The sequence below is a fragment of the Coregonus clupeaformis genome, chromosome 29 (genome assembly GCF_020615455.1).
Source record: "Coregonus clupeaformis isolate EN_2021a chromosome 29, ASM2061545v1, whole genome shotgun sequence".
NCBI classification, from domain to species: Eukaryota; Metazoa; Chordata; class Actinopteri; order Salmoniformes; family Salmonidae; genus Coregonus; species Coregonus clupeaformis.
Window position 1 is genome coordinate 20,220,839 of NC_059220.1, and position 11,457 is coordinate 20,232,295.

Sequence of the window (11,457 nt, forward strand, 5' to 3'; positions counted from 1 at the left end):
TTGTGTGTTCACCATAAAAATAGATGGCGTTTACAATACAATTGTGTATTGACTGTGAGTACAAGTCATAAAATGTCTGATTAGTTTACACAATACAAATATATTTACATTCTCTTTTTTATTTGCTTCTTTGCGTATGATTATTACTTGTTTAATTCACAATTACACTAATAAAGGTAGGCAAATAACAATATTTCAATGACTTATTTCAATCAACTTTTTTTACGCATGCCCAAAGAGGACCTGTCACGTTGAACAGGGGTGGATTCACTAGGAACCAAATAGAACCAAACGGAACGAAACGGGGAGGGAACTACCTGAATTTGTCCAATAGAAACTCGTTTTCGTTGCAAAACGAAACTGTTTGGACTAATGATTACAGCCCAGGTCAGTCCAATGAATTTCAACGTTCTACGCGAAGAATCATAAGATGGCGACCGCGGAACCGGTGAGTACCTTTACCGACTAAAATATTTCATAACGTTTATCGGAATCCGTTGGCCAAAAATATACACTATTAACCCAAACATGGTATTAATAGCTCAAATCACTTAGAATGAAATGCATGTTTATGGTCATATTTTCGGTTGTAGAAACTTTTTCTGCCAGCAGCATGGCAAAGTGAGAGGTGAATGTTTGCTAAGAATCGCCTTAATAGCTAACGTTAGTATCTGGCTTGCTAGCAAATTCGGTCAACGGTGTAACAGCTGTTAAATATGCTCGGTCATAAGTGTGTTGTAATAAAATAAATAGTGCACTATGAATGGTATAACTCGCTAGGTAGTTGTCAGCTTGTGCTTTCTTGGACAGTTTTTTTCCCCACTTTAGGCTAGTTAGCTAGCTATCTCTAGCTGGTGTAAACGATGTAAACCATATACTATGACCGTCTCAGTCACCAGATCTCAACCCAATTCAATTGAGATTCTGTAGCGGTGCCTGAGACAGTGTTTTCCACCACCATCAATAAAACACCAAATTATGGAATTTCTCGTGGAAGAATGGTATCGCATCCCTCCAATACAGTTCCAGACACTTGTAGAATCTATGTCAAGGTGCATTGAAGCAGTTCTGGCTCGTGGTGGCCTATTAAGACACTCTGTTGGTGTTCCCTTTATTTTGGCAGTTACCTGTACATTCTTGGTATACAGTCGGAAACAAAACACTGCAAAAACATGGAAAGTTCCCTTACAAGCCAGAATATTGAATAAAATTACATTTGAACGGTTGTCTCTGCGGTTGGTCCTTCAACTGGTCGGAATTAGACAAAATATCCACAGGAAAGTATTATTTACTAGACTTTTTAGAGTATCAATACGGCCTTTGAAATGTCTATCACCTGGCATATGCAAAACCATGTAAACACCTGCAAGACATTGGTTAGCATGAATCGCGTGCATGTACTTCCGTCTTGTACACGTGTCCAGAACATTTTGAATGGGGCGGCCAAGGTGGAGGAGACCCAGTTTAGGAGGGCCATAACATTTTGAACCTTAATCGATGCAAGTTGAATTTTTTTCAATATAATTATGATGGTTCAACTCTTTAAATGCTTCAGCTAACATTTCCCTGTTCAAATAAATCATAAATCAATTACAAAAGTCTTGTCCGAACGATTTGGCCTACAAACTATTATGACCCCTCTATGGAACGATGAGACTCACGAAGATGATGGTGTTCTCCGTTTGGCTCTACGACCCCCACAAGCGTCTGAAGTCGGTTCAGCCGATCTGCCATCTTCTGTCTGTAGCGTCCGAACAGTTTGGGCTACACACTAATATGACCCCTATATGGAAAGGTGTTTTGCTCTAGGACGCCCCCAAGCCTCAAAAGACTTGTCTGAAGGTAGCCCAGTACCAATAAAAAATAATGAATGGAAGTAGTTTAGTGCCTAAAAAAAGGGGTTAAAAATAATTCCTGATTTCTTATATCGCTCAGATCTCTCAAAACAACTTCCTTTTGATTTATGTTTTGACTCTGTTTTTCCATGTATACAGTGCAGTCGGAAAGTATTCAGACCCCTTCACTTTTTCCACATTTTGTTACATTAGTCTTATTCTAAAATTGATTAAATTATTCATCTTTCCCTCAATCCTGACTAGTCTCCCTGTCCCTGCCGCTGAAAAACATCCCCACAGCATGATGCTACCACCACCATGCTTCAACGTAGGGATGCTATTGGCCAGGTGATGACCGGTGCCTGGTTTCTTCCAGACGTGATGCTTGGCATTCAGGCCAAAGAGTTCAATCTTGGTTAAATCAGACAAGAGAATCTTGTTTCTCATGGTCTGAGAGTCTTTAGTTGCCTTTTGGCAAACTCCAAGCGGGCTGTCATGTGCCTTATACTGAGGAGTGGTGCTTCGGTCTGGCCACTCTACCATAAAGGCCTGATTGGTGGAGTGCTGCAGAGATGGTTGTCCTTCTGGAAGGTTCTCCCATCTTCACAGAGGAACTCTGGGGCACTGTCAGAGTGACCATCGGGTTCTTGGTCACCTTCCTGACCAAGGCCCTTCTCCCCCGATTGCGCAGTTTGACCGGGCGGCCAGCTCTAGGAAGAGTCTTGGTGGTTCCAAACTTCTTCCATTTAAGAATGATGGAGGCCACTGTGTTCTTGGGGACATTCAATGCTGCAGAAATCCCCAGATCTGTGCATCTACACAATCCTTTCTCGAAAAACCTGTTTTTGCTTTGTCATTATGGGGTATTGTGTGTAGATTGATGAGAAAAAATATAAATGTAATCAATTTTAGAATAAGGCTGTAACGTAACAAAATGTGGAAAAGGGGAAGGGGTCTGAATTCTTTCCGAATGTACTGTAATTTTTTGACGGTATGTTGGGGCAGGAGGTCCTGTATAAAAACAAACTCACTTCCTTGACAACAGCTCTGCTCAGCGAAGCGCAAAAAGTATGTTTGCTCTGACTTCTGCTGAGGTCGCATCGCAGTAAATCCTGTACGGCCACTGCTGACGTCAGGTTGACCATGCAGAGCCTTTAAGAGTTGAATACCCCTGCTCTAGGGGTTTAACTGTAGAAATGTATGACCTTTTAATGTGTCATGATGTTTTCATCTGATTGTCAAACAAATCACTTCAAAAAGTAAGTTACCTGTGCACGTTCATCTCCTGTGGATAGTTTTTCTCAAATTTCGACCAACTGAAGGATTAACCCTACGGACAGTCGGCAGAATAAGTTCAACAATAATTTTATTCAACATTCGTGACAGACGAGGGACGTTTAGGTTTTTTTTCTATGTAAATGTGCGTGGCTCTGCTGTACACAATGGAAAGCATCGCCACATTCGGGACTATCTAGCTGCTAGCCCATTCATAGACTGTAATGTTAAACATATACTGTCTATTCACGAACATGTCTGCCGCTTAAGGCAACTGCTCCGGCGCTGTCCCAAAGCTTTGTCTAAACGTCAATACGCCTCGCTTGCGATACGGTTTTGGAAACATTTGGAACTTAATTTTCACATCGGTTAGAAATAATTTTCTAAAAGCAAAATGTTAAATTACTAAACACCTTTGTATAGGATTAGGGTTCCCACACGGCTATATTTCCATGTTACATCGCTTGTTTACGGAAGACAGGCAACCACCTGTTCTAATTAGCTAGCTATTGAATCGTCTTCAAACACCTGTGTGTAACGGATGAACGACGCCAGAAAAATACTGTCAGCTGCAACTGTGTTGAAACCGGTTAAGTGTATATTTTGTATTTGTGAAATTATTTTGGTGTGATGTGAAAATTTAAGGGCTTTATGTTTCTAAATATGTATCGCAAGTGAGCATTATTAACGTTTCTAAACGTTAAAACAGAGCGTCGGGATTGTAGTTCACATGGAGCCAGCTGTGGTCCATACCTTCAGCTGAGAACCCAAGAGGGGGAAGCTTTAAGCCCACTTGGGCCCTCTTTGGTTCTCCAGATCTAGCTGATAGACAGTTCTGAGGTCATGAGGAAAAGCATACATAACATCAAATTTTTCATTGATTGTTACCTATACCACCATCAACCCAGCTTTGTATAAAAAAAAGACAAAAAAAAACATACCAAGGCATGACAGTCCTGCAAGATCACACCTCTGACTTCTTTCAAATTGTTTTCCACTAGGAGATCAATTTAAATCCCCAACATGCTGAAGAAGGAACAGAAGCAGAGACTGGTCAGGAGATAGTGAGCCCCGAGAGCTATATCAAACACCCCCTCCAGAACAAGTAAGATGACCCAGGCTACTGCTCTTTAAAAAACATTGTTCGTTACAGGCTGCTGCTCCGTGGTAAGGAAACTTTTCCAGCAAAAGGCCTCCGGGTAGTTGTTTCCTGTAAGAGTGGTGGGTATTAATCTGATGATGTAAATCCCACCAGTTTGCAGTGTTGGTCAGCACAGATGCCAAAGCCAAGCACCAATTCAATCTTGTGTATTACCTCTTTGAGCTCACGTCCCCTCAGGTAATAATAATAATAATGCCATTTAGCAGACGCTTTTATCCAAAGCGACTTAGTCATGCGTGCATACATTTTTACGTATGGGTGGTCCCGGGGATCGAACCCACTACCTTGGCGTTACAAGCGCCGTGCTCTACCAGCTGAGCTACAGAGGACCAGGCATGGTGACTTCACAGTGGTAATATCATGACCCAAACCTAAAGATGTGACTTTGGCTTATAAGAGTGTTCATACCACCACAAGCTGAGGCTGTTGTGTGTGATTACCAACCATGCATTGCCCTTTGTTACAGCAGTCAAGCTCCGTTGAACTGCCTAAGGATTTTACATTGAATGAATGTCACAAAGCAATGAACCGTGTCAAAATGTTTTCCCCCTCATCCATAAGGTCCTAATTTGCTTTGAGGCTTATAGGCTGTTGATTACTTTTGTTTACCATGCATTTAATTAGCCAGTGTTTACTTTATGCAAATCCCATTTCTGTTTTGCCCCAACAGATGGTCTCTCTGGTTCTTCAAAAATGATAAGACCAAAACATGGCAGGCAAATCTCCGTCTCATCTCCACATTTGACACTGTTGAAGATTTCTGGGCGTAAGAATCAATAAGACTAAAGTTGTTTTCGTTTTCTGACGACAAGGATTGAATGAATATGAAAAGGATGATTTGAGATTATACCAAAATGTGTCTTCATTCATCATGTTGATAGCATTCAGTTGTCAGTCATCCTTCCCACTAATATACTGCAATTGTGTGTATTGTACTAACACAATTCTTGTCATTTCAGTCTCTATAATCATATTCAGTTGTCAAGCAATCTGATATCTGGATGCGACTACTCCCTCTTTAAGGTAAGTTTGTGGCATTTCAAAAAGCAGACAAGGAACTAATTTTATTCCATGTTACTACATCTTTGCAACTTAATTGTGAATTGTACCTGGAACAAAGTTGTTCAGGACTGTTCAGCCATGTCCTCTTCTCCTGTGGTGTTAATGCAAGTAAAGCTGTGTCTCTCCTCTGGTGTGACAGGATGGCATTGAACCCATGTGGGAGGATGAGCGGAACAAGCGTGGAGGGCGCTGGCTGATCACTCTCAGCAAGCAGCAGAGGAGACAAGACCTGGACCGCTTCTGGCTAGAAACCGTGAGTTAGTGGGTGTGTGTGTGTGTGTGTACGCAGACAATTTGGAATGAAATGCAGCCTTCATCTTCTCCCTGTGTGGCTGGATTAAGGAATTCTGTGATGCCACTGAAATGTTAATGTGTGGTTCCATATTTTCTCCTGACACTTCACCTGTCCAGCTTCTCTGCCTTGTTGGGGAGACTTTTGATGACTATAGTGACGAAGTGTGCGGAGCAGTAGTCAATATTCGCTCGAAAGGAGACAAAATCGCCATCTGGACGGCAGACTTTGACAACAGGGAAGCCATAACACACATTGGGTAAGTTAGATCAATGGGAAGTTAATGTTTGTTAGTTATCGCTCCAACTTTGATCAGGACTCAGGAAAATGTGCTGACTTACTAAAGAGTGTGTATAGTCTTAGTATTTGTAAATTATTTTGGCCTTGGTTAAATTACTAAGATCAAATACAACAAAGTTTGTTGCTACCACCTCCCTTCGAATATGGCCATCTGTGTGACAACAGGAGAGTGTATAAGGAGCGCTTGGGAATCCCCATGAAGATGACCATTGGCTACCAGTCCCACTCTGACACTTCCACCAAGAGCGGCTCCACCACCAAAAACAAGTTTGTGGTCTGAAAATGCACCAGGTGCCTTGTTTATTTTAATTTTTTTTGGTCTACATTTCATTGTGGGTGCATTTGTTTACGTAGCTGCAATGACTGCGTGACAAAATCTGGGAAAAACTCATGACTATATACCAAAACAACAGAAACAGTCCTGGACCTTAACACAGGAAACACTTGCACAACAAGGACACACTACTTTCTCTGGAACCCCCCCCCACACAAACACACCTGCCAATAATATTAATCCACGTGTCATAGCCACACAGGTGAACATGCAAACCTCAAAACGCAAATGAATACCGTTCTAGAAATGGAAGATGTTCAGAGTGCTCTTATAAAGAAAAGTATTTTGTTGATTTATTTAATGGCAGGGAATTCATTTGAAATGTAAAAAGTCAACATTTCTCTGTGCCCTTATACAGCATTGTAATTGATATTATCCTTAATTATGTTACGCCGTTTTAATTTATTATACCAATTTGCTTTTTAGCTATTTTTAGACTTGTTCTGTGCTATGGCCCTAAACTTCAAGTGCACGTAATCAAGACTTTCTGATCATGTCATTAATCAATTAGTCTGTGTTAACAGGATTAAAACTTTGGTTTTGCAATTCAATAGAATCTGTTTTTATATTGTGGAATACTTTATGCAACTTGTTATTTGTACATTCCTTGTTAGAAATGGTTTTACATTTGACTTACAGTATGCTATATTGCAAAGTATAAATGTATTAGTGATTGGTTTTGATCTTCTGCCTGCAATGGAAACACAGCACTAATGAGTCTTTAAAGTTTTCTGTGACTTCGGATCATTTTAAATAATATAATATATAATATACAGTGGGGAGAACAAGTATTTGATACACTGCTGATTTTGCAGGTTTTCCTACTTACAAAGCATGTAGAGGTCTGTAATTTTTATCATAGGTACACATCAACTGTGAGAGACGGAATCTAAAAACAAAAATCCAGAAAATCACATTGTATGATTTTAAAGTAATTAATTTGCATTTTATTGCATGACATAAGTATTTGATACATCAGAAAAGCAGAACTTAATATTTGGTACAGAAACCTTTGTTTGCAATTACAGAGATCATACGTTTCCTGTAGGTCTTGACTAGGTTTGCACACACTGCAGCAGGGATTTTGGCCCACTCCTCCATACAGACCTTCAGGTTTCGGGGCTGTCGCTGGGCAATACGGACTTTCAGTAAACGGACTTTCAGCTCCCTCCAAAGATGTTCTATTGGGTTCAGGTCTGGAGACTGGCTAGGCCACTCCAGGACCTTGAGATGCTTCTTACGGAGCCACTCCTTAGTTGCCCTGGCTGTGTGTTTCGGGTCGTTGTCATGCTGGAAGACCCAGCCACGACCCATCTTACATTTAACATTTTAGTCATTTTAGCAGACGCTCTTATCCAGAGCGACTTACAGTTAGTGCATACATTATTATTTTTAATTTTATTTCATACTGGCCCCCCGTGGGAATCGAACCCACAACCCTGGCGTTGCAAACGCCATGCTCTACCAACTGAGCTACATCCCTGCCGGCCATTCCCTACCCTGGACGACGCTGGGCCAATTGTGCGCCGCCCCATGGGTCTCCCGGTCGCGGCCGGCTACGACAGAGCCTGGATTCGAACCAGGATCTCTAGTGGAACAGCTAGCACTGCGATGCAGTGCCTTAGACCACTGCGCCACATCTTCAATGCTCTTACTGAGGGAAGGAGGTTGTTGGCCAAGATCTCGCGATACATGGCCCCATCCATCCTCCCCTCAATACGGTGCAGTCGTCCTGTCCCCTTTGCAGAAAAGCATCCCCAAAGAATGATATTTCCACCTCCATGCTTCACGGTTGGGATGGTGTTCTTGGGGTTGTACTCATCCTTCTTCTTCCTCCAAACAGGCGAGTGGAGTTTAGACCAAAAAAGCTCTATTTTTGTCTCATCAGACCACATGACCTTCTCCCATTCCTCCTCTGGATCATCCAGATGGTCATTGGTAAACTTCAGACGGGCCTGGACATGCGCTGGCTTGAGCAGGGGGACCTTGCGTGCGCTGCAGGATTTTAATCCATGACGGCATAGTGTGTTACTAATGGTTTTCTTTGAGACTGTGGTCCCAGCTCTCTTCAGGTCATTGACCAGGTCCTGCCGTGTAGTTCTGGGCTGATCCCTCACCTTCCTCATGATCATTGATGCCCCACGAGGTGAGATCTTGCATGGAGCCCCAGACCGAGGGTGATTGACCGTCATCTAGAACTTCTTCCATTTTCTAATAATTGCGCCAACAGTTGTTGCCTTCTCACCAAGCTGCTTGCCTATTGTCCTGTAGCCCATCCCAGCCTTGTGCAGGTCTACAATTTTATCCCTGATGTCCTTACACAGCTCTCTGGTCTTGGCCATTGTGGAGAGATTGGAGTCTGTTTGATTGAGTGTGTGGACAGGTGTCTTTTATACAGGTAACGAGTTCAAACAGGTGCAGTTAATACAGGTAATGAGTGGAGAACAGGAGGGCTTCTTAAAGAAAAACTAACAGGTCTGTGAGTGCCGGAATTCTTACTGGTTGGTAGGTGATCAAATACTTATGTCATGCAATAAAATGCAAATTAATTACTTAAAAATGTGATTTTCTTGATTTTTGTTTTAGATTCCGTCTCACAGTTGAAGTGTACCTATGATAAAAATTACAGACCTCTACATGCTTTGTAAGTAGGAAAACCTGCAAAATCGGCAGTGTATCAAATACTTGTTCTCCCCACTGTAGGCCTAATAATATGATATAATATATGCCATTTCAACCATGGAACCAATAGGAAATCATCTCTTAACTTTCTATGTCACTTGTAATTGCCATAGCTCTTTGGCCCCATCCAGAAACAACCATCCTGTAGCCCCTAGGGACTTCATGTAGAGCTGAATAATGTATAAAGCCGTAAGCAATATTATAGTAGCTACACCTACAGTATATCACCTGTTGTAGCATATCATGACAACCTACAACAATGGCAACCTATAACATTGTCATGGCACCAAATTAGAGCGCTCAAATACTTTACATTTCATAAAAGTATAATGAGTTTCATTGTTATTGCCGAGCAGAAGACCAGTTACTTTCATAACTGCTCTTCAACATTCATACAACATTTTATGCATTTGGGTATTTTATTCCCAATGCATTCATAAACTGAGCTTTACACGTGAGTTTTAAGTATTATCCAATTGCTTTACTGTGAGGGTCAGTCATTTACTCATATGAATGAAGTCACCATGAAGTTTCATCTCCTCTTCCCTCTAGAAGGTGCTGTGACCCCATTTTGAAGCGCAGCCAGTCATTGAAATAGGTTCCTATTTGACCAACAGGTATGGGTCCTTGATTGTCAGTTCTCCAGAGACCAAAATCCACTACATACAACCTAAAAAATGTATGTCAGATCCAGTGATGGTATTTAACTTTTAGGCTTTCTGCTAAGGTTACTAATCACACATGGACAAGGCTACAATTTAGAACATTGCTCCCACAGTGGGTGTCTTGTCCAGAGGTGTTATTTTGAAATGGAGACTTATTTGACTCACAGACATTACAAAGTCCAACAAAAACAAACCCACACTTTATTTCAAGGGTACCTAAATAAGGAGGACTTCATAACCCATTCATAAACCATATACTTAATTCCAAAGCAGTACATAAACATTTCATGAATCCTAGTACTATGGCATTGCTGTCAGGATTGCGGATGTTAGCATACAAGCACAAGAAAAATTCCCTTTTAAAGAGTTGGAGTATTCTATTCCATTCTGTACTTGTATTGTAGGCTATAGTGGAGAGGATGACAGCTGATCAATTTACCGAGGGTCTGGTTGGAGCTTTAATTTCACTCCCACTAGTGTGAGGATCAATGGCAGGATTTGTTATATGAGATTATGGGAATAGAAAGGATCATCAGAGAAGCATTTAAGGACTTTGTAGGGTTGTGTTCCAAGGTGTGAAGGATTTAGTATAATGGCTTTGGCATAGACTTATACACAGGGCCTATATGAAACATATGGGAGATCTAATGAGCTGAAATCATCTAAGAAAATGGTTCATGCATACACTGCCAACTAGTGGAATACAGGTAACTGCCAAAATAAAATAAACATCAACATAAAGTGTCTTAATAGGGGGTTGAGCCACCACGAGCCGCCAGAACAGCTTCAATGCGCTTTGGCATAGATTCTACAAGTGTCCGGAACTCTTTTGGAGGGATGCGACACCATTCTTCCACGAGAAATTCCATAATTTAGTATTTTGTTGATGGTGGTGAAAAACGCTGTCTCAGACGCCGCTCCAGAATCTCCCATAAGTGTTCAATTGGGTTGAGATCTGGTGACTGAGAGACACACACACACACACACACACACACTTTAAACCCCCTATGCTCCTTTGAGACTCCTCTTTCAAAGTCACTGAGATCTCTTCTTCAAGCCATGGTAAGCAAAATAATGGGCAACTGGACATTTTTACACATGACCCGAAGAATGATGCAATGATAATTGCTTAATTAACTCAGCAGCACCTGCTTTCAATATACTTTGTATCCCTTGTTTCCTTCACTTTTGTAGTTACCTGACGCCATAGGTAATAACTTTACAGTTATTGACTCAATACATACAGTGCATTCGGAAACTATTCAGACCTTTCTCCACATTTTTTTTACGTTACAGGCTTATTCTGAAATGGATTACATTGTTTTTTTCCCTCATCAATCTGCACACAATACCCAATAATGACAAAGCAAAAACAGGCTTTTCGAAATGTTAGCAAATTCATAACAAAATAAAAAATGGAACTATCACATTTACATACAGTACCAGTCAAAAGTTTGGACACACCTACTCATTCCCGGGTTTTTCTTTATTTTTACTATTTTCTACATTGTAAAATAATAGTGAAGACATCAATACTATGAAATAACACATGGAATCATGTAGTAACCCAAAAAGTTTAAACAAATCAAAATATATTTTATATTTGAGATTCTTCAAATAGCCACCCTTTGCCTTGATGACAGCTTTGCACATTATTGGCATTCTCTCAACCAGCTTCATGAGGTAGTCACCTGGAATGCATTTCAATTAACAGGTGTGCCTTCTTACATTTACATTTACATTTTAGTCATTTAGCAGACGCTCTTATCCAGAGCGACTTACAGTTAGTGAGTGCATACATTTTCATTCTTAAGTTAATTTGTGGAATTTATTTCCTTCTTAATGCGTTT

General features: G+C 40.9%; 1 protein-coding gene across 2 annotated transcripts; it reads left to right on the forward strand.

Annotated features, from left to right (window-relative positions):
* Positions 1–343: 343 nt before the first annotated feature.
* Positions 344–6,816, forward strand: LOC121544339 (eukaryotic translation initiation factor 4E-like). 2 transcript variants are annotated; one of them, XM_041854261.2, is made up of 7 exons: positions 344–448; positions 4,112–4,215; positions 4,943–5,038; positions 5,232–5,295; positions 5,474–5,587; positions 5,746–5,885; positions 6,092–6,816. In XM_041854261.2, exons 1-7 carry the CDS (start codon positions 431–433, stop codon positions 6,204–6,206), a joined length of 651 nt encoding a protein of 216 aa, XP_041710195.1. In that variant the 5' UTR covers positions 344–430; the 3' UTR covers positions 6,207–6,816. The 2 variants fall into 2 exon arrangements, with proteins under 2 accessions (XP_041710195.1, XP_041710194.1); XM_041854260.2 differs by lacking the exon at positions 344–448 and adding an exon at positions 3,637–3,699.
* The last annotated feature ends 4,641 nt before the right edge of the window (positions 6,817–11,457 follow it).

What these genes read in the sequence shown, in the direction of transcription:
- LOC121544339 (XM_041854260.2), top strand. Translation starts at nt 3,652, where the DNA reads ATGAACGACGCCAGAAAAATACTGTCAGCTGCAACTGTGTTGAAACCG. An exon ending in AAACACCCCCTCCAGAACAA is followed by an intron (nt 4,216 to 4,942) that starts GTAAGATGACCC and finishes TTGCCCCAACAG; the next exon opens with ATGGTCTCTCTGGTTCTTCA. An exon ending in GCGACTACTCCCTCTTTAAG is followed by an intron (nt 5,296 to 5,473) that starts GTAAGTTTGTGG and finishes CTGGTGTGACAG; the next exon opens with GATGGCATTGAACCCATGTG.